At 34.6% G+C, this 24,964-nt stretch overlaps 1 protein-coding gene across 4 annotated transcripts in view; it reads right to left on the bottom strand.

The window, feature by feature from the left end:
- The window catches only part of LOC150101919 (uncharacterized), a 153,086-nt gene that overhangs the window by 936 nt on the left and 127,186 nt on the right, over positions 1–24,964 (bottom strand). For all 4 annotated transcript variants that reach the window (XM_090400263.1, XM_090400264.1, XM_090400265.1 and 1 more), the window contains one exon: positions 18,509–18,736. In XM_090400263.1, coding sequence (XP_090256389.1) covers positions 18,509–18,736 — 228 coding nt within the window. The remainder of the gene's footprint in view (positions 1–18,508; positions 18,737–24,964) is intronic.

Here is a 24,964-nt window from a genome sequence, read left to right as displayed (position 1 = left end):
ATATTTCTATCATGTCTCATGTTTATCAACTAAACTTTGCAACCTGTCCTCCTAGGTGGCATTCCACACACGTCACTAGCATGGTCACTCTTTTCTGAATCCTCTCCACCACCACCTCATGATCCCAAAGAAACTCAGGTGATCAAATCTGTGCGTAGTAGTAGATATGACCAAATTATAACCCTTATAAAGAGGGATATAACCTCCCAATCTTTACTTGTTAGCATACTTTTCAACATCCAAGTATGGCTATTTTATCAACTTTTACAATATGCTCTCTGAACTTCTCTATCCACCATTAACCTCAAGTACTTAGCTGAACAATTTTCTGCAATCCAGTACCACATCATGATATATAGTATGTAACCTTTTCAACCCAATGTGCATAACCTTACATTTGGCAACATTAAATTCATAATCATTATCCTTTGCCCACAACTGCCAATTTATTTAAATCATCCTGTAGGATACATCACTTTTATCAACTAATGCCCTTCCCAGTTTTGCATCATCAAGAAACAACTGAATATTCTATCTTTCCCTATATCATTAATATACAAATTAAAGAGAAGTAGCCCTAGTACAGAACTTACACTAGTCACCCTCATTCTCCTAGATTCACTCCACCATCCCCTTATCCATGCTACTACCTTCATATCCATTCCCATTTGCTTCAGGTTTTGTAATAGTTTTCCATGCCGTATTCTGTCAAATGCCTTTGCAAAATCCATCAGTATCATGGTGTAGCCATTTCATTTATCTAATTTTGCTATCACTCTATTATAAAATATGAATAAGTTACTAAGACAGGACTTACCTTTTACAAAGCCATGCTGTCCACAGTAGAGTATATTCCTATCCAACCAATGCTGGATTTACCTTTAATCAAATTTTCCAATACTTTAACCACAGCTTCTGAGATATTAACTGGTCTGTAATTTGCTACATCTAACTTGGAGTCACCTTTATGTAATGGAACTATCTTACCCTCTTTCCATTCCCTCGGACTGTTGTCAGAGCCAAGAGCTAGATTGAACAACTTCATCAGAGGGCATTCCAATCCTCTTGCACATTTACATAGTACATGGGATGACATGCCTTTCAGTCCCACTGCTGTATTCATTGATATTTTTCAATATGCTGAGCACCTCCTGTTCATCTTCCTCATTTTGACAAGTCTGTCATATCCAACAACTACAAGATTTCCACCTGGTTGATACACCTTGGCAACAGTATTGCTCAGCAACTCAACTATTTCTTTTGTTTCTGTCACTTTCCTACCATCAGCATTGATTAAAGTCATCCTTCCATGGTCATTTTTCCTATTAGAAAAAAAAAAAAAAAAAAAAAAAAAAAAACTTTTGGATTTACTTTGGCCTGCTTAGGTAATGTTCTCAATATGATTTGGCCTTTTTGCCATAGTAGTCACCTTTCTTGCTTGCACTTTGTGCTGCTCATTAGCATGCTGATTACCTTTTTCTTTGTATTCCTTTCAAAATGTTTTCTTTTTCTGCAGCTTGTGCTTCGTATCTGTACTCATCCACTTAACCCCATTTGGTTTATCCTCCTGACCTGCATCTCTCAAACAATCCCTAACCACTTCCCATGCACTACTGACATTCTTTCCTTGTAGCTTCTCAAGCTGTGGTACTCCTCCAAGATGGCTCCTAAATTTCTCATGATTACTAGTTTTATAGTTCAACATAAACTCTCTCTTGACAAAGAATTCTACATGTTTAGCAACTTCCCAGAGCAAGACTTGTATGGTCACTCTTTTCTAATTGGAGGCAGAGTATCTACCTAGTTATGGATATATCTTCTGATGCTATTACCAGATCCAACACTCTCAAACCCATTTGAGGGATTAATTTCAGGTACATTTCAAGTTGTTAAACCATTTTCATAATTGGCATTGACTGCCCTCTCATATATAACTGTCAAATTTTTGCAAATTAGAAACTGTCTAAATTCCTCTTATGTGCAGCATTTTTTTATTTATTTTTTCTGCAGTTTTACACAATTCCTATTTTTGCTCAAGCTACTGGCATCATTGGTAATTGAGTATTCCTGAGTTCATTCTGAAGTAGAACGATAGTAAAAGTATATATATATATATACTAGGGGGGGTTTCCCCCCTATATATAGTCAGGGATAGCAGAAATTTTTCTATCCCTGCTGACTATATAAATTGCACAAAAAACTATTATTCAAACTTTACTTCAAATCTGAAATGACAGTTTTAAGAATCATCAAAGTAAATGCTTTATTTTGATGAATCTTAAAACTGTCTGTATTTAAATATCTGAATTTAAAAATTTAACTACATTTTTTCATGAACTATAAGGTATACAGAATGATTTGATTGGTGTGTGAGAGAGAATGGATCCATTCTGAATTGTAAAGTATGGTAGATTGTGGTAATGAATTACTCATTTGTTATTAAGTACTTCGTGCATCATTTTGTGTTAAGACGAGTAGAAAATGTTTCAGTATGATAGTGAGCTGCCAAATCTTTAACTGGAGGAAGTGCAAAATCTAGACAGTAAAAAGCTCATTTAAAAAACCTAAGAGGAATCAGTTTAACATATAGTGTTTGTAAGAATTTTCTGTATTTAATATTATCATATAAGCCATACTAGGCAGATACAAACATCACTGTCTGACAAGATTGCAAAACTGTACTTTTGCATATTCATTGCCATGATAGCAACTGTAGATATTAGTACTGTAAGCTGATCTGAGGCAATAACTGAATTTCAGGCTATATTACTGTCATATTTACAACTGTATAACTTTTTCATTGAACAATGGGTTTATGCAAGACAAATTGAAAGTAATTCAACAGTGATCAGAAATGCCATTTTCCGAGAGTTATTTTTCTGATCTCTGCTCTATCTTGTGATTTATTTAAATCACAAGATAGAGCAGAATTTCATTTCAAGCAATTGATGTCAAATAATAACTTTCATATTTTTATCTTTATTATCCATTTGCAGCATATGTGCCAACTGTCAGTTGCGATTATTTATATAACATAACACAATACAGAATTACTGTTTTTAAAATCACTGAGCACAGTGCAATAATATCTAAAAATGGAGAAGATTTAAGTGATGATTTACTTCTGGCAGAAATGGTCAGATCATTCAGCAGTCTTCTACATGATCTTCTCTCTAAAGCAGGATTTTGCAGAACTGGTTATAGAACCATATTCTAAGTTTGTTTTTTAAAAAAATTAAATACCTATTCATATGATAACATAATTTGTATAAATGTAAGGTATGATTTTTTTTAAAGTTTAAATGAAAAATAATTAGGTTTAAATTTTTTCATTGTTTACATGGCAGAAATTTCCCTTATTAAAGCTTCAGGGAAAACAGATAGTAGTGGTTCAAATTAAGGGGATATTAAATCCCACAGTTTTAAAACCGAATAAGAAACTCAAAAATCGGAATCAGAGAGTTTCATGCCGAATATAGTAAACTATAAAAGTATCGGCGATTACTAGCGTGAGCTAATGCAAGTAGTCCTAGTACGTAGTACAATCTCAGGCAACTCGTTGCAAAGGTGGGGAAAGTTCTGATCGCTAATCTTGGTATTTTCCATAATGTAAAAACACATTTCCTAGGAAATGTATGCTGTTATTACATTATGGCGGGAGGTCACTACCCAGACCGGTTTTAGCCTTTTTTGAGGCTTCATCAGTGAGTAGCTAGACCAAATAGATACCAAAGGGTATAGTGAAAAGAACTTATATACTCTGCTATACGAGTTGTCAAACAGGTGCAACCATTAAGTTATTTAAATATAAAGAACCAATAGGCTTCATTTTGGCGATATAAACATTATTCATTGAATTGAATAATGTTTATATCGCCGAAATGAAGCCTATTGGCTCTTTATATTTAAGTAAGATAATAGTGGTTTGATAAGAAATAATATAATCATGTAGAGATGTTTTTCTTTTAGCATTCTGGTAATTCAAAAAGAAATTAGATATTAATAAACAGCATTTAAATATTAAAAAAAAATTTCTGTATGCCATATTTTTTATAATTGATTTTTTTTTTTTACTGATCATTTATGTTAAATTATAATTCCATTCCTTGTATTGACAGAAAAAAAATTAAGTTTTGTATACCAGATACAGTGACATTTTTAATTTTACAAAATTTTCCATTTAAGTTTAGCTATTGTGGTTTTTATAATTTTTAAAGGCAAGTTTATGCAAGTTAAGTAAAATAAGGGAAAGTAAAATTAATTATGATAAATGGTTTCATAATGTTTTTATATTGACTTTTAATCCACAATTAAAGTTATTTGATACTTATATATTTATTGAAATGTGGAAATGCTTTTCAAGTTACGTGATAAACCATATGAGATTTTTTTTTTTTTTTGTGGTTAATTTTTTTAACTCTCCCACCCACAAAAGGATATCAACTTATAGCATATTAGTACTCTAGGGTTTTACATCCTTTCTATTTTTTATATATTTGTATTTAAAAAAAATCTCTCTCTCTATATATATATATAATCTGGAAACCCTGCTCAAGACCAATCATGGACCTGTTTTTAAGCCACTTCAGATCTCCAGTAAGTGGGGCAGTGGTCTTAGAACAGGTGGTGAAATTCATCTCTTATCTAAAGAAAATCATTCCCTAGCAGGATTTGAACCTGCAGCCTAGTTGGCTGGCACTTTTAATTAGTGGCTGTGAAGGAGCAAATAAACTTCAAATTATGATTTTATTTTTAAAAAATATTATGGTAGTATAAATCTATTTTGTATGTTGCTCTTTTAAAATCTACTAAAGTGTTTTAAATTTCAAAACAAACATTGGAAACAAGTTCTTCCTCATATTTTCTTTATTGATAAGACAAGGAAACCAAATATTGGAGGTTTATGTGTAGTAGAACAATGCATGCAAACAGAAAAAGGAGATGCAACTTATGTGCAAAGTGCTTGAGTAAGGTTTCTGAACAACTCCTTCATTCCACCATATAAATCCTTGATTCTAATAAGACAAAGCTTAAATTTAATGAATTAGTCTCTCTCCCTATCACTCATTCATTCCATTTTCAAGACTTTTAAGCCACACTGTTTTTGTTTTTTACCTCCAAACCTTTCAAAATGTGAGAAACAGTCATCTTCATTCATCCATCTCCTGTATTTTTCTTTGAAATCATCACCTTCCTTGAATGTATTACCAATATTATTTGCCTACAGCATTTAATAAAATTTTTATATGTGGTGATAGGGAGGAAAAAATGAATTGGTAGAAATTAAATCATATGACTGCAGCATTAAACGTATAACAAACCAGGTGACTTTATAACCCAAAAGGGAAAGTGTCCCCACAATTTCATTTTTTCTCATTCACTATAATATCATTCTCTATCCATTAAATAATTTCAACATTATTTAATGGATAGAGAAGAATTCTATCCATTAAATAAACTGATTTATGTGGAGTATTATCTATCCACTGGGATTATTCAACTCACAATCTGCTAATAGGTGATTTATCTGATTTTTAAAAATTATATCCTTTTTTTTGCTTCAACCCTTTCTGCGGATAATCTAATTAGATGTATTTCACATTCATCTGTTTGATGTATACAAAGTTAATTTAATCACCTTGTTTTTAAGCACAGACCTATTCCTAACTTGAGGCTTTTAGTCCATACCTATTTAAAAGTACCAAATTTAATATAACAGGATTATTTCACATTATTAAAGGTAACAATAATTGTGAAACTTTATCAATTGCTTTATTCAATGCAGTTAATGGTTGAGCATTATAATGCTGTCTTTAATGGCAGCTCAATTTTTCTTAAAAATTTCTTGTAGCAATTTAGAAATTAAAAGCTATATAATTATTCAGTACACAGAAATGTATCCAAATGCATCTAAAATTATGTTTTCTTCATGTTACTGTAGTGTTATCCATTTAAAAATTTGAACATGATATATCATTGTGTTAGATTCATATTTAAAAAGCAGCTATAATATAATTTCTAGTATTACAGAAATTAGTATTTTTATATGTTGTTCAACAGCAATAAATAATTGTGAATAAGTGTAAAAGTAAATATATGAATAAACTTTTTTGTGTTGTTGTTTATTCTCAAGTGTTTTATTTCCTTCACACATACCCAGAGATATTTGCTGAGATTCATTGATTATCCTATCCATAAAAGGTAACCTATATCACATTTAGCACAGTGAGGGCGAAAAATTAAATTATCTGAGAATCCTGTTCTAGAAACCAAATGCAGAACTTTTTCAAACCACTACAGAGTTTCAGAGTAATGGTCTTGCACTAGGTGACAAAACATCAATGCCACAGTAGGATTTTTACTCACTGCCTACAGGTAAGGGAATACAGATACTATTTACTTAGCCCAGTGCTTTCCAAACTTCTGGATGTCAGGGCCCCCTTTGCAAAAATTAGAATATTTCACGGCCCCCCCTCAAAAAAAAATTGTAATAGAGATATATTATTATAATATTAATTGTATTTATATTCAATACAAAACATACACAGCGAATATTGCAAAAATCAAATGCACATATTACATTTTTTGCCTCTTACCGTTTGGTTCCGAAGACGATGCGGGCTGTTCTGGTAAAATATGAAATACTGTCCTTTTTTTTTAGTCTGTTTCTGCTTCTTCTGATTGTTCGCGGGATTTTTTTTATTTTTATTTTTTATCAGCCACTTATCCATCTCAGGGTTAAAGTTTTTAACGTAGAATAGATCAAATAATATCACCACTTACCGATACTGGCACACCACAGACTGATAACATGAAATTAGCATGAAACTTCCATAACATTCATTATATATATATATATATATATATATATAAAACTTAGTTTTAATACTTTTACAAATTTTAACACGTTCGGTTGAATTTTATTGCTGCCTTGGGAAATCGAACTCGCACACACCTAATTAATAACAATAGATTTTAGTTAGATACTGTGTTTGCCCATGCAACATATGGTTTTGTTTCAGTCTACATAGCATAGTTTCTGTATGAGGGGACATGTGATGATTCATTAATTAGTGTGTTTTTATCCTAGTTGTTGAGAAATATATTACACAGCTTCCTCATACCTTATTCACTGGCATAATAAAATTACTTGTTTTTATTGCCTCTGCAGTATAGTGGCTGTTAGGGAGGGGTGTTGTTTACCACTGCAAGCGATTTACTATCTCCCACATGAACTTGTTTAAGCTTTTCTTCATGTGCGAAGTATATGCGAAACTTTTATTGGTAACAGAAAACTAGCTCGGATGACAGTGATAATATAAAATGAGTTTTGGTATGTATATAAACTCAATATCAACAGTCCCTGATTACGAATGCTTGATGAAAGGGACAGGAAGATTTGGAGCTTCCCTGGAGAGCATTCGAAGTAAATACAATTAACCACTGCTTTGAAATGAAACATATGAATAAGCAATATTTACTAATATTCATTAAGCGCCGAAATACGCAGGAAGCAAAGTTTGTGAACCAACACCAATGTGTTAATTTTTCTATCAAAATATAAAAAATAACAAAAAAAGAAATAATAAATAATAAAAGTTAAATACGTTTCTTTTAAAATAAAAAAAATCTACTTAGTCTTAAAACATTTTAAATTTGTTTTCATTATTTCACGGCCCCCCTCAACAAAACCTACAGGCCCCAAGGGGGCCGGGGCCCACAGTTTGGGAAGCGCTGACTTAGCCAACAAGGATAGCATTAATTTTTTAATTAATGCTATCCTGTAAGGGAAATGATTGTAGATGATCATAAAAAAATGCATTTCATAATAACATTCTTAGATGCTGCCATTCATTATAACAACAACTGAACCTAAAGCCATTTCAGACAAATAAATAATGGAAATTTTGTTTTGCCATTAAAGTGGTCCAATTAAAACAACTTTGAAGCAGTTTAATAGAAATCCCAAATATCATTGAATTCCATAAACCCAGAGAGGAATTTTGAATAGTTTTGATAACCAATGCAACCTTCATAAATCAAACATTAATCCAATTAAAAAATTACTGTACTATTAACATATTATATATACAATGGCTTAGCAGTCATATATATATATATTATAATTGTTTGCATATATTTTACAAGAATTTGTCATCATCATATTCCTGACATGTACCCTCAAGGGATGTACAGGATATTATAGTACTACTTGAAAAATTTACATCATTACTAACTTCCTATCTACAATTTTCCTCCAAATCAGTCTGTTACTTGTCAAAACTCCAACATTATCAGATCTTATATTTCTATCGTCTAAGGCACTTTGTACCGTATCAATCCACCTATATCTTGGTCTTCCTCCGGGTCGTTTTCCTGCCAACCTGGCAGAGAACACTTGTTTTGCTAATCTTTCCTCGCCTATTCTGTTTAAGTGACCATACCACCTGAGATTAGCTCTGCTAATGCATTCCTGGATGCTGACAATGTCAAGTTCTTTCCTAATATCTTTGTTTTTAATATGATATTGCCATTGATGCCATCTGTTCACGCCTCTAATCTTTCTCAGGACACTCATAGCTGTGGTCTCTAGTCTTTAGTCAAGTGTTTTACTTCTGACCCAGCTCTCAGATCCATAAGTTAAAACTGGTTTGAACACTGTCTTGTATACAGCTAATTTAGTGTTCCGACTAATTTCTCTCTTATTCCATATGAATTTATTCAATTGACTTCCTATCATACCAGCTTTGTTGATTCTGTTGTCTATTTCCATATTTATTTTACCATCTTCACTAAAAATCATGCCTAAGTAGCTGAAATGTTTTACTTGTTCCACAGGTTCCCCGTTCACAACAGAGTTGACATTTTCAACAATTCTACCTATTTTCATTGTCTTTTTAATGCTGACCTTCATACCATATCTATTACAACAGTTATTCAATTTAGTCAGAGAATCTTGCAAACTTGTAGTGGATTTATTTAGAAGTATAACATCGTCTGCATAAAGCAAAGAGCTGACATTAACATCTCCAATTCTGATATTATGTTTAATACCACTTTCCTTCATAATGTGATCCATATAGATAATGAATAACAGAGGTGATAATGTACATCCTTGTTCTCACACCGCATTTAACATTAAACCATCTTCCTGTACTTCAATTCTAACTGCTGACTTACAACTCAGATAAAGAGACTAATTATTACTTATATAATATAATGTTAATTATTACTAATAATTAACATTATATATGTAATAATATTATTAATATTATTACATGTATAATGTTAATATTACATATACATATAATATTACATATACAAATATTATTAACAGTAATAATATTATTACTTATATGATATAATATAATGCCCCACTGACACCATATAACTGTAGCATATTGAATAGCGTCTCTCTTGGCACCTTGTCATATGCCTTTTCCAGATCGACAAAACTTAAATACAGATCTGTTATATTCCCATGTTTTCTCAACTATTTGTCGTAAAGTGAAGATCTGATCCTGACAGCCTCTATTTGGCCTGAATCCAGCTTGTTCTTCACCAAGCTTTTCTTCCACAATTCTTTGCAACCGGTTCTCAAGTATACTTGCATAAATATTACCAGGAACACTCAGTAGGGAAATACCTCTGTAATTCTCACATTCAGTTTTATTTCCCTTTTTATATATGGGCACTATTAGAGCTCTACTCCAATCATCGGGAATTTGTCCCTCTGTCCAGGCTTTTTGAACTATGCAGTGCAGCCACTGTAAGACTTTTATACCACCATACATTTCTGGTCGAATATCATCTACTCCTGCTGCCTATCTACATTTCAAACCTTTGATGGCTTTTTCTACTCAAGTATTACTATTATTACGGGCAACTCCAGGGAGTCATTGGACTCATCGAGGGAGGCCCCAAATCATATTCATCACAACTATTTGACATTCATACAGTATCTATCATACCTCGCCTTAAACTCATTCACTGTCACAGCATCCACCACAGACTCAGGGAGCGCATTCCACTCATTCACTACTCTAAAAGTAAAGAACCCAGCTCTAACACCTTTACTAACCACACTTTTGCCCAGTTTCCATGGATGTCCCCTAGTCCTCCCAAAACCAGCCCTGTTCTCAAAAATATCTTCTGAATTAATTTTATAGAAACCCTTCAGTAATTTGAATGTCTCAATCATATCTCCCCTCCTCCGCCTATCAACCAATTTTTGCAACCCACAAATCCTCAACCTGTTCTCATACGGTTCATTCCACAGACCTGCTATCATCTTGGTCACTCGCCTCTGGATCCTCTCCACCTCCTCCCCATCAAGAAGAAACCTAGGTGACCAAATCTGAGCACAGTAGTCTAGATGGGGTCTTATCAAGGCTCGATACAGAGGAACAATAACCTGCTTGTCATCGTATTCTTCAGCAACCAAGTGATTTGATGAGCTGTTTTGGTCACTTTTGCAATGTGTCCCCTAAATTTCAATTCCTTATCTACCAACACTCCTAAATCTCGTGCCTCATCAATTTCCTGGAGCACGGTTCCACCAATGCAGTAAACTACCGCCAATCTTTTCACCCCAAAATGCATAACCTTACATTTTGCCACATTAAACTGACATCCATTCTCCTTAGCCCAGACCTCCAATCTATCCAAATCATCCTGCAAAATTTTGACGTCATCTGCATTCACTATTGCCCTACCCAACTTCGCATCATCCGCAAACAAATGAACTGTTCCTCTCAAATCATTTCCTATATCATTTATGAACAAATTAAACAGCAGTGGTCCAAGAACAGATCCTTGTGGCACACCACTAGTCACAGGCCGTCTTGTGGACTCTACTCCCGAGTAAACCACTCTCTGATATCTCTTCGTCAACCACCCTCCTATCCATCTCACCAACCCTATGTCCATTCCCATATGCTGCAATTTACTGATTAGAATTCCATGTGGAATCCTGTCAAAGGCCTTGGTAAGGTCCAGTAGAATCACCGTAAACCCATTACCCTTATCCAGTTCAGCCGTCACTGTGTTATAATACGTGAGCAAGTTACTGAGGCATGACCTACCCTTCACAAAACCATGCTGTCCCCGATACAGTATCCCATTTTCTTCTATCCAATCTTGTATTTTCCTCTTGACTATTTTCTCTAAGACCTTGACAATGATTCCTGATATGCTAATCGGTCGGTAATTTACTACAGCAGTCTTGGAACCACCTTTATGCAGTGGAACTATTTTCCCCTCTTTCCACCCGCTCGGGACTAACCCAGACCCGAGACTCAAATTAAACAAAATGGTCAAGGGTGCTGACAATTCTTTAGCTGCTTCTCGTACAACACGAGCTGGTATACCATCCAATCCCACAGATGTATTGACATTGAGGTTATGCAATAGACTACTCACCTCTACTTCATTAACCACAATTCCCGTATAATCTACTGGTTTATTCGTTTCTGCAATGTCACCACCTGGATGATATACTTTTGCAAAGTGCTCACTCAGTAACTCAACTATCTCAACTGATTCAGTTACCTCCCTACCATCGGCATTCTTTAAAATCAATCTGACATGTACATTTTTCCTTTTACTTGCTACATATCTAAAAAACTGTTTAGGATTCTCTTTAGCCTGCATGGCCAATGTTCTTTCGTAATCCTTTTTTGCTTTTCTTACCACACTCGTCACCCTTCTGGCCTGTGCTTTATACCGTTCATGTGCCTGCCGGTCACCCTTCTCCTTAAATTCCCTCCATAGTTGTTTCTTTTTTTGCAACTCAAGCTTAATGATGTTATTCATCCATTTAACCCCTACTTGATTTATTATTCGGACTCTAGGTATACAGTCAGCCATTGCTTCATGCAAGCACTTCTTAACTACCTCCCATGCACTATCAACTTCTAGTCCTTGTAGTTGTACATGCCATGGCACTGAACCAATCAAACTCCTAAGCTTGTCATACTTTCCAGCCCGATAATTCCACATGTACCCTGTCTTAATTGAAAATTCTACACCTTTAGCCACCTCCCAAGTTAAGACCCTATGATCACTCTCACCGATTGGTGGCAATGTGGTCATATTTGTTACAGCCAAATCCTCAGATGTAATTACTAGGTCAAGCACTCTCTGACCCCTAGTATTTTCCATTACATGCTGTCGCAGATAGTTATCCCTTAATAACCGCATAAAATCCAGTTCCTTCCTCCCGTGTGTCCTCTCCTCACTCCAATCAATGCGACCATAGTTGAAATCTCCCATAATAATCACCCTCCTTCCACCCATTTCTTCTATTTGCTTGTGCATACTGTCACCACCATCTTTTCCATCACCTGGTATATAGCAGCACCCAAGTATGGATATGTATTCCTGACTGTATGCCTGTTGAGTGTTTTTTAACCACTGTGCCATCACTGCTTGTTTTATTTAGCAATTTTTTGAAGTAATTACTCCATACTTCAAGGATATCTTTTTCTCCTATTTTCATGTCACTGTTATCATCTCTAACTCCTTTTACAGTTCTCTTTCCTCCATTTATAAGCTTCTTCAACAACCTCCGGAATATCTTACCACCTTCTTGATATTTATTTTCTATGTTCTTGCCAAATTCCTCTCATGACTTGTTTAGCTAGTTTTACACAGTGTTTAGCTTTCTTACATTTGTCTCTGTATTCTCTAAGAGCAAAAGCTGACTTATTTGCCAGTAACTTTTGATATGATTTCTTCTTTTCCTTCACTGCCTCTTTAACTTCCTGTGTGCACCATGGAGTTCTGATTTTTCTATACTTGCAAACAATCTCACCACATGCCTCTCTGGCTGAATTAATCAGGGTTTTCTTCAAGGCTTGCCACCGAATCTCCAAGGTTTGGTTCCTGTTCTCAAATGCTTTAAATTTTTCTTCAATAATCTTTGTATATTTTAGTCTACATTTCACATCTGAGAGCTGCTCAACTTTTATTCGCTTTAAAACTTTCTTAGATGTTCTTCTTTTCAATATGAAATTCAATTTTATCCTGCTCAAGACTAAATAGTGATCGCTTCCAATTTCAAATCCTCTGTATGCTCTGGTGTCCTGCACCAGGGAGAAAACATCACTATCAACAATAGATTGTCAATGAGACTTTCTTATTCCTTGCCTCTTCCCTCCATGTGAATTTGTGCACATTTTTATGTTGGAACATGGTGTTAGTAATAACCAGGCCATGTCCTGGGGAAAAATCCAACAGGTATTTGCCATTATTATTAGCTTTGCTCTTTTCTCCAAATTTTCCCAAAATATTTTTGTATGTCTGACAATCATTTCCTACTCTGCTATTTAGATCCCCAACAAGGACTAACTTTTGCTTTTTCATTGTGTCAGTTGCTTTTTCTAAAGCATCAAAAAATTCCTCCACTTCACCTTAGTAGAACCTTCTGTGGGACCATAGGCACAAATAAGTCTCATTGTCCAATTCTTCATTCTGATATTAGCCCACATCACTCTACTTGAGACTGCCTATCATTCAAGAAGATTAGCCTCTTATTTTGTGTTGAATACTATGGCTACTCCTTCTTTTCCTTGATTGTTATTCCCCAAATATAACATTTTGTATTTTTTGTTCAGAAAGATCTCACCAGTTTTTGTCTTTTTTGTTTCAGTCACCCCTATTATGTCAATCTGGTACTTATCTAATTCCTCAGCTAGCTCTATTTCTTTGCCATTCAGTCTTCTTAATAGTACCTATCTTTAACTCTGGTGATGTTGAGTTGTGCTTTCAGATTTGTTCTAGTAGCTGACTTTTCACTGTTCGCCCTGGTTCCCTGGCGAAAAAAATGTGGGGGGGCCTTGTTTAACCGGGTGATGCCCCAGCTGGCATGAAATTTTGTCATGTTGTACCAGGGCTTCTGACATTAGGTCAGAAGCCCTGGTCGGTTCTCCGCATTCCTTTAAAGGTTATTTGGAGGTCTCCTCTCAGTTATATAGCTTTGACCCTTAAGCACTCCACAAGAATTTGTTCAATGTTATTTCCATAAATGTCTCTCCTGAAATTTCCATTGTATTTGGAAAAACTTTGAATACTATAAATATGCATGTGACATATTTATGATATTCAGAGAGCTCTATCAAATGATTGTGCCTTGTGTAAAAATCTGAGTAACAAGTCAGTACAGTTTACAAAATGTCGACCTATGTTCACGTCCTAAATATCAAATTTTATCCAGCCACAGTAGTTAATGTTATATATAATTTCAAAACATTTTGCTTTTACAACTGCTCCAATTGAAACAAATCTGACATAGCCTGACAAATTTTTGTAAGGATTCAGATACTGAATTTCAATAAAATCCTGTTGGAATGTAGGAGCAGCTTGCATACAGAGGTTAAAATTAAGTTAATGGGCATAAATTTTATGAAACTTACCTAAAAATTGCATTATGCATAAAATAGAATTATATTTAGAACAAGTAAAAATGTGCTGGTGTTGAACGATATATATCTTCTCACAGCCAAGTCAACTCTGCCTATCTGTGATATGGCCTGTTTCTACAAATAAGACACTGCTAGAAAAAGTATTGCTGCTTTATAAGCATATTATACACCAGACCTCCATAGAGTTAACTTGCTGTAGGAGGTATACACTATTATACACAAAGCCCATCAAACCATGCATTAAACTCATTCATTGTATCTGCATTCACACAATGTCACTTCATGCAAAGACCACGCTCCTTATTTCCCTGCTGACATCCTCTTTATACAGTATCAGGGATGCCTTCTCGTTCTATCCCTTTCCATTCTATGAAAAACTTCTTCCACATTAACCTGGTAATGACTCTTTATCAACTTAAATGTCTCAGTCATATCCCTCTCTTCATCCTATTCACATAGTTTGCAAGCTGCATTTCCTCAATCTGCCTTTATATCCCAGAAACCAGTTACCACTTTAGTCAGTCTTCTTTGGACCCTTTCTAATATATCTTTATCACCATGAAAACTAGGGGATCAAATCTTATCATCTGAAAATATATTTCCTGGCTGGAAAAAATGGCAACTAGACCTCTAGGTGCTAGATTACTTTCATCACCTGGTAAAATACTACCACCCTGCTTATTAGAGGTTGAAGTGGTTATTTCCATGTTTCCTCTTCAACTGGTGTAGATGATGGTCATGCATGCTCAACATGTAATTAACTAGGAAAGCTAGTTCTGCAGGCCAACTACTAGATAGTTCATAGGACCAAACTTAATAGTAATACAAAAGGAGGTTTCCTGACCAGCTGTCATGCAGAAGATGCTGCTCTGCTTGGACAGTAGTACAGGCACTCACTTTATGAAAATCTTGTCCAAAAGCATTCATTCTTATTGCATGTCCATGTTCTGTGAGTTGTCAACTATAATAATGGTATACTGCAATAAAAAAAAATCCCTTGCAAAAAATTATCGAAAATACACCTCTAAATTAAAAAAATAAATAAATAAAATAAACTACTACTACAAACTTATATGCAAAAAAAAACTCACTTCATCAACATCTGGGGGCCAAAGACATTAATGATGTTACCACTGACAGATCCAAAACCTGACCCTTAATGAACCTTAACTATACATAATGTCTTTAATGAGAGAGAGGCAAAACATGTGCTTCTGGCATGGGATGTCAAATATTGCTAAACCTCTGATCTCCTTTATATGAGATATCAATGATTGCCTTTTGGATGGAAAGCCTGGATTCAAATCCTATCCAGAATATGAAGAACCTTTAAGGATTTTTCAATGGAAGGTGAGTTAGCCAGTCTCACATGGAAGTTGCAGAGTATTTCCTTCTGCAAACCAGCCAGCAGAATGCATTAATAAACATAATATACTAGCCTCATATCCTTAGTTGCTTTGACCACAATCTCAATTAACAGCAGCCATCTCCTCTATACAATTTGCTCTGACTCAAGATTTCCTCGCTCTTTGTTGTGGCCCATCTGCTGCGTCTATCACTATCCTGACCTGATTATTTATGTATGAAAGTTAATTTCATATAGTTTAATTACTTGGAGGGAGATCATCTTTCTTCTCCATTTCACGTTTAAATTCAAACAATCTCCCTTTTCTTTGTGTACCATTATAATGTCCTATACCCCCCCCCCTTCCCCTGCAGAGAGTATATAACAAGAACTGATTATGAATATTAGAATTAGAAAAGAATGTCATCATAATCAACAAATTCCTGATATGTACCCTTGGAATGGTCATTCTGTTTAAGTGACCATAACCTGAGATAAGCTCTTCTCACACACATTCCTAAATTCCAATAATGTTTAATTCCTTCCTAATCCCCTTGTTTTTAATATGTTTCTGCCAGTGATGCTTTCTGTTCACTCCCCTAATCTTTCTCAGAACTTTCGTATCTGTAGTCTTCAGTCTTTGATCAAGTACTTTATTTCCAACTCAGTCTTAGATATCTTGCTAGTTTAGTGCTTTGACTAATTTCTCTCTTATTCCATATAAATTTGTTCATTTGACTTCCTACCATACTAGCTTTTTTTAATAATATCTATTTCCATATTTAATTTCCAATCTTCACTAAAATTGTGCCAAAATGGCTGAAGTGCATTACTTGCTCTAGGTTCTCTATTCAGTTGAAGTTTTCAATATTCCTGCTTATTTTCATAGCCTATATCTTTTTATTGCTGATTTTCACACCAAATTTATTACAGCAGTTAGTAAATTAGTTAGGGAATCCTGCAGACTTGGATTGGATTTATTTAGAAGGATAGCATCATCTGCATGAAGTAAAGAGCTGAGATTAACATCTCCAATTTTGATACCTGGTTTAACTTTCCTCTTTCATAAAGATCCATATAGATGACGAATAACAGTGGAGATAATATGCATCCTTGTCTTCTAACACCTGATTTAACAACAAACCATCTTTTTGTATCTCCATCAATTCTAACTTACAATTCAAATATAGACTTATACATTGCTTGATAAAATCTTCTATTTATGCCATATAATTTTAGCGTTTTGAACAGTTTTTCTCTTGGCAACTTGTCATATGCCTTTTCCAGATCTACAAAACTTAAGGTACCAGATATATATTGCTTGATAAAATCTTCTATTTATGCCATATAATTTTAGCGTTTTGAACAGTTTTTCTCTTGGCAACTTGTCATATGCCTTTTCCAGATCTACAAAACTTAAGGTACCAGATCTCTGTCATATCCCCATGATTTTTCAACTATTTGTCTTAGAGTGAAAATCTGATCCTGACCACCTCTATTTGGCCCAAACATAGCTTGTTTTTCTCCAAGTTTCCCTTCCAAAATTTTTCTTAGTCTTGCTAGGAACACTTGGTAAGGCGGTAATTCTCACACCCAATTTTATTTTCCTTTTTTTTAATTAGATGAGCACTGTTTTAGCTGTACTTCGATTTGTCCCTCTGCCTTCTGAATTATGCAGTGTAGCCACTGTAAAACATTATAATACCTCCATATTTGAGCATTCCTAGTTGAATATAATTTGTTCCAACTGGCTTCCACATTTCTTGTTTTTATGCTTTTACTATCTCAAGTATCAATATGTACTCCTGATTGAATTCCTCTTGAATGTTTTCTACCATCATGCCATCACTGCTTGTTTATAGCAATCATTCAGAATATCTTTATCTGCAGTACTCTTTCCTCCATTTCTAAGCTTTTTCAATAGTCTCCAGAATATTTTGCCACCTTTCAGATGTTTATTTTACCAAAGTTCTTACTAGGACGTTTGTTTAGCTAGTTTTACACAGTACTTCATATTCTTACATTTTTCTCTGTATTCTCTCAGAGCACTTCTAAACACTAATTCCAAGTGTTGCTAAACTCTTCATAAGTTTGAAGCTTACTCTGTTCAACAAGCAAACTAAACTTTGAGTAAGCTGAATAAAAATCTTTTGATGTTAAGAAAAAACAAACAAACAGAAGTTTGCATTGATTGATTAATTCTATGCTTAATATTCATAATATATGTTATCTGGTTATTCTGAATTTGAATTAGAGAGCTTTTGTGTGTTGAAATAACTTATTTCATGTTTTTTCACTACTCTTCTTTATAATATAATATGAAAAATTGTGATTTTCTCTCATGATTATGATGAAGCCAGGAGGCAAGCATGTTATATCTTTCAATTGTGTAAGTTCTCTGTTTGGAATGAATCATAACTGAGTGTTTGAGAAAGAAAGGAAAAAAGTCTGCTATCGCTATATGCTAGCTAGCCTCTTTCAGATTAAAAAAAAAACAACAACTCATGTTTCTCATGTTCTAGATGAAATCTGAACTTGGCTCTTTCACACCAAAGGAATATAATACTCCAAATGAGATATGGAAACACACTTGACAAAAAAAGGGGGGATAATGCAAACATCTCATCAAAATAGCCTAGGTGATATGAAAAGTTTGTATTTTAACAGCACTAATATATATTTGCATTTTATTTATTATTTTAAACTATACAAGAAAAACAGATGCACTGAAATTACTTACATTTCAATAACTGTCTTGGAATCAGCCTTGGTATATTGATCAAAATAATTATGTTCTAAATGCATCTGGAATTGATGATATTCAGTTATATTGTTAATATGATCTTTGGATATATCTAGAATTTTAGACTTTTTAATCGGAGTTCCTGGAACTTTTTTTAGAGATGACTTTGTAATTATTGTAGCCTGAGGTGTTTTCTTATTTACAATAGCATCCTTTTCACTTGAACTATTTAATGATATAGAAAAAATGAGAATATTAAACTAAATGCTAGATTGTTTATAATATTATAATTATATTAAAACTAAGTAGAGTACTTCAGTATTAGTGGAAACTCACTGTATTTTTCAGGAATAAAATATAAACCAATGAATTGTGACTGTTCAGTGTGCAGATTCAAGAATACAATGCTGGTAATGGCTTTGAGGCTTTTTTTTTTATATATTATTTTTAAATGGCAATCTCAGGGATGCTTAAGGGTCAAAGCTATATAACTGAGAGGAGACCTCCACTTAGCCTCTAAAGGAATGCGGAGAACCGATCAGGGCTTCTAACCTCTTGTCCAATCCTCATCTTCTCGTGGTGCACCCTGTTAGGTATCTACCTGGATACTAAGCGAACGAGGATGGGCTGGAAATTTAGGATTTAGCCGACCAAATTATACTCTTATTGGCTTAAACCAAAAAAAAAAAAAAAAAAGGTATAACATGACAGAATTTCATGCTGACTGGAGCGTCGCCCGGTTAAACAAGGCCCCCATTGTTTTCACCAGAAAACTAGGGAAAACAGCGAAAAGTCAGCTACTTAATAGGGGTGACTAAAACAAAAAAGGCAAAAACTGGTGAGATCTTTCTGAGCAATAAATGTAAAATGTTATATTCAGGCAATGACAATCAAGGAAAAGAAGGAGTAGCCATAGTATTCAACACTAAGTATGAGGCTAATCTTCTTGAATGGCAGGCAGTCTCAAGTAAAGTGATGTGGACAAATATGAGAATGGGGAACTTATTTGTGCCTATATTGAAAAGAATAACATGTAAAAAAGTTTAAAAGCGAATAAAAGTCGAGCAGCTCTCAGATGTGAACTGTAAACTAAAATACACAAATATTATTCAAGAAAAAAATGAAAGAGTTTGAGAACAGGAACCAAACTTTTGAGATTCAATGGCAAGCCCTGAAGAAAACACTGATTGATTCAGCCAGAGAGGCATGTCGTGAGGTTGTCAGTAAGGATAGAAAAATCAGAACTCCGTGGTGGTCACAGGAAGTTAAAGAGGCAGTAAAGGAAAAGAAGAAAGGATATCAAAAGTTCTGGGCAAATAAGTCAGCTTGTGCTCTTAGAGAATACAGAGACAAATGTAAGAAAGCTCAAGACTGTGTAAAACCAGCTACACAAAAGTCGTGGGAAGACTTTGTAAGAACATAGCAAATAAATAACCACAGAAACCTCTGCATGATTATAGCAAATAAATATCAAGAAGGTGGAAAGATATTCTGGAGATTGTTAAAGAAGCTCAGAAGTGGAGGAAAGGGTGCTGTAAAAGGAATTAGAGATGATAAAGGTGACATGAAAACAGGAGAAAAAGATATCCTTGAAGTATGGAGTAATTACTTTGAAAAATTGCTAAATGGAACAAGCAGTGATGACAGCACAGTGGTAAAAAACACTGACCAGGTATGCAGTCAGGAATACATCCATACTTGAAGTAGAAAAAGCGACCAATAGTCTGAAATGTAGAAAGGCAGCAGGAGTAGATGATATTCGATCAGAAATGCTCAAGTATGGAAGTATAAAAGTCTTACAGTGGCTGCTCAGTTCAGAAGACCTGTAATGAGGGATGAATTCCGGATGATTGGAGTAGAGCTCTCATAGTACCCATATATAAAAAGGGAAATAAAACAATGTGAGAATTACAGAAATATTTCTTTACTGGATATTCCTGGTAAGAATTATGCAAGTATACTTGAGAAACGATTGAGAAGGATTGTGAAAGAGAAGCTTGATGAACAAGCTGGATTAAGGCCAAATAGAGGCTGTCAGATCTGATTTTCACTTTATGACAGATAGTTGAGAAATCATGGGAATATAACAAGTTCTCTATCTAAGTTTTGTAGATCTGGAAAAGGCATATGACAAGGTGCCAAGAGAGAAGCTATTCGAAATGCTACAATTATATGGTTTCAATGGGGCATTATATGAAGCAGTACTTAGTAAGTCAGCAGTTAGAACTGAAGGAAGTATGGGAAGATGGTTTAATCTTAAGGATGTACATTATCTTCTCTGTTATTCATTATCTATATGGATTGCATTATGAAGGAAAGTGGTATTAAACCTGATATATCAAAATTGTTAATGTCAGCTCTTTGCTTAATACAGATGATGTTATACTTCTAAATAAATCCACTACAAGTCTGCAAGATTCTCTGACTAAATTGAATAACTGTTGTAATAGTTATGGTATGAAGGTCAGAATTAAAAATACAATCATCATCATCAAATTCCTGATATGTACCCTCAAGGGGTGTACAGGATATGATAGTACTACATGAAAAATTTACATCATTACTAACTTCCTATCTACAATTTTCCTGCAAATCAGTCTATTACTTGCCAAGACTCCAATATTATCATTATCAGATCTTATATTTCTATCATCTAAGGCACATTGTACCATATCAATCCAGCTATATCTTGGTCTTCCTCTGGGTCGTTTTCCTGCCAACCTGACAGGGAAAACTTGTTTTGCTAATCTTTCCTCGCCCATTCTGTTTAAGTGACCATACAACCTGAGATTAGCTCTGCTAATGCACTCCTGTATGCCAACAATGTCAAGTTATTTCCTAATATCCTCGTTTTTAATATGATATTGCCATTGATGCCATCTGTTCATGCCTCTAATCTTTCTCAGGACTCTCATATCTGCGGTCTCTAGTCTTTGGTCAAGTGTTTTACTTCTGACCCAGCTCTCAGATCCATAAGTTTAAACTGGTTTGAATATTGTCTTGTATACAGCTAATTTAGTGTTCCGACTAATTTCTCTCTTATTCCATATGAATTTATTCAATTGACTTCCTATCATACCAGCTTTGTTGATTCTGTTGTCTATTTCCATATTTAATTTACCATCTTCACTAAAAATCATGCCTAAGTAGCTGAAACGTTTTACTTGTTCCACAGGTTCCCCGTTCATAACACAGTTGACGTTTTCAATGATTCTACCTATTTTCATTGTCTTTGTCTTTTTATTGCTGACCTTCATACCATGTCTATTACAACAGCTATTCAATTTAGTCAGAGAATCTTGCAGACTTGTAGCGGATTTATTTAGAAGTATAACATCATCCGCATAAAGCAAAGAGCTGACATTAACATCTCCAATTTTGATATCATGTTTAATACCTTCATAATGTGATCCATATAGATAATGAATAACAGAGGGGATAATGTACATCCTTGTCTCACACCAGATTTAACATTAAACCATCTTCCTGTACTTCCTTCAATTCTAACTGCCGACTTACAACTCAAATAAAGACTAAAGTATTGCTTAATATAATGCCCCATTGACACCATATAACTGTAGCATATGGAATAGCTTCTCTCTTGGCACCTTATCATATGTGTTTTCCAGATCTACAAAACTCAAATAGAGATCTTTGTTATATTCCCATGATTTCTCCACTATTTGTTGTAAAGTGAAGATCTAATCCTGACAGCCTCTATTTGCCCAGAATTCAGCTTGTTCTTCACCAAGCTTTTCTTCCACAATTCTTCTCAACAGTTTCTCAAGTATACTTGCATAGATCTTGCCAGGAACACCCAGTAGGGAAATACCTCTGTAATTCTCACATTCAGTTTTATTTCCCTTTTTATATATGGGCACTATGAGAGCTCTACTCCAATCATCGGGAATTCGTCCCTCTGTCCAGGATTTCTGAACTATGCAGTGCAGCCACTGTAAGACTTTTATACTACCATAGTTCAGCATTTCTGGTCGAATATCATCTACTCCTGCTGCCTTTCCACATTTCAAGCCTTTAATGGCTTTTTCTACTTCAAGTATGGATATGTATTCCTCACTGTATGCCTGTTGCATGTTTTTTACCACTGTGCTGTCACTGCTTGTTTCATTAAGCAATTTTTCGAAGTAATTACTCCATACTTCAAGGATATCTTTTTTTCTCCTGTTTTCATGTCACCTTTATCATCTCTAACTCCTTTTATAGCCCTCTTCCCTCCATTTCTAAGCTTCTTCAACAACCTCCAGAATATCGTATCCCCTTCTTGATATTTATTTTCTATGTTCTTGCCAAAGTCCTCGCATGACTTTTGTTTAGCTAGTTTTACACAATGTTTCACTTTCTTACATTTGTCTCTGTATTCTCTAAGAGCAAATGCTGACTTATTAGCCAGGAACTTTTGATATGATTTCTTCTTTTCCTTCACTGCCTCTTTAACTTCCTGTGTCCACCATGGAGTTCTGATTTTTCTATCCTTGCAAACAATCTCACCACATGCCTCTCTGGATGAATTAATCAGGGTTTTCTTCAAGGTTTAGTTCCTGTTCTCAAATGCTTTCAATTTTTCTTCAATAATCTTTGTGTATTTTAGTCTACAGTTCACATCTGAGAGCTGCTCAACTTTTATTCGCTTTAAAACTTTCTTAGATGTTCTTCTTTTCAATATGAAATTCAATTTTATCCTGCTCAAGACTAAATAGTGATCGCTTCCAATTTCAAATCCTCTGTATGCTCTGGTGTCCTGCACCAGGGAGAAAATATCACTATCAACAATAGATTGTCAATGAGACTTTTCTTATTCCTTGCCTCTTCTCTCCATGTGAATTTGTGCACATTTTTATGTTGGAACATGGTGTTAGTAATAACCAGTCCATGTCCTGGGGAAAAATCCAACAGGTATTTGCCATTATTATTAGCTTTGCTCTTTTCTGCTATTTAGATCCCCAACAAGGACCCCTTTTCCTTTTTCATTGTGTCAGTTGCTTTCTGTTAATCCTAAAAAAAAAAAAAAATTCCTCCACTTCTACTTTAGTGGAACCTTCTGTGGGACCCTAGGCACAAATAAGTCTCATTGTCAAGTTCCCCATTGTCATATTTGTCCAGATCACTCTACTTGAGACTGCCTGCCATTCAAGTAGATTAGCCTCATATTTAGTGTTGAATACTATAGCTGCCACTCCTTTTCCTTGACTGCCATTGCTTGAATATAACATTTTGTATTTATTGCTCAGAAAGATCTCACCAGTTTCTTTCTTTCTTGTTTCAGTCACCTCTATTATGTCGATCTGATACTTATCTAATTCCTCATAGCTCCATTTCTTTGCCATTCAGGCTTCTTATGTTGATAGTATCGATCTTGATCTCTGGTGATGTTGAGTTGGGGTGTGTTTTTGAGATTTGTTGCAATAGCTGACTGTTCGCTGTTTGTCTAGGTTTCCAGGCGCCGGTATGAAATTTTTCATGTTGTACCATCATTTGATATTTTGGTTTTGATATTTCAACATTATTATTATTATATATATATATATATAATAATAATAATGTTGAAGTGAAAGGAGTTGAAAGTTTTTTCAACAAGTCAGATAAAAATTATAATTATTTCCACTCCTCTCACAAAATTCACTCTAGAAGACTTTGTATACTACCACAATAAACTGGTTCTTTGGTTCTTATGGACTTGCTATATTGAACATGTATAGAGTATTTTAATTAGCCTTGACTTCCCTAAATACATTAGTGAATGGTCTGTCAAAGTGAATTTCTTTTTTTTATATGGTTCTTAATGGGCCCCAAGTACCTATAACCATCTGAAGTGTCCTTGGATTTTGTGACTATGATTCCAGGATAAGGCTCTAAGCCTGTAAGTATACACTGTATATATAAATTGCATGTTCTCCTTACCCAGCTTACCTATATGCAGGATGAAAAACCTGAGTTTCTCAGAGGAAAAACTCCCAAACGTCCATATGAGACTGGCTAACTTATCTTCACTTGAAAAGTCTTGATAAAGTTTCTTCACAACCTACATGGGATGTGAATTCAGTTCCTTCAACACAGAGGCATGATCAAAACCAGCTGAGCTACAACGTCTAATATCAAAGCTAAATTACTAAAGTTAATTAGTACAGGGCAGTTAATTCTACTTCTATGTAGAATAGTTCTGCTGTGTCTATCACAGCAAGTATTCATTGGCTGATTTATCTGTTTTGTGAGATGCAACACCTGAGTTTATAGAAAAGAAAACCTTGCCAAATTAACATGACTCTGGTTAATTCACCTTCAACTAAAAAGCCCTATTAGCGTTCCTTCTGCTCTGGATGGGATCTGAACTCAGATTTGAGGGAAAAAAACATATTTTTAATTCTAAAACTGCAATAAGAAATCAGTTGTTTTTTTAACTATAAAACATAACACTTTCATTGAAAAATATTAAAA

This window comes from Typopeltis vanoorti, chromosome 11, assembly GCF_054136105.1.
Source record: "Typopeltis vanoorti isolate ZY-2024b chromosome 11, IOZ_Tvanoo_1.0, whole genome shotgun sequence".
Lineage (NCBI taxonomy): Eukaryota > Metazoa > Arthropoda > Arachnida > Uropygi > Thelyphonidae > Typopeltis > Typopeltis vanoorti.
Note: the sequence above shows the minus strand (reverse complement) of the source record. Positions and strands in the feature narration are given on the sequence as shown.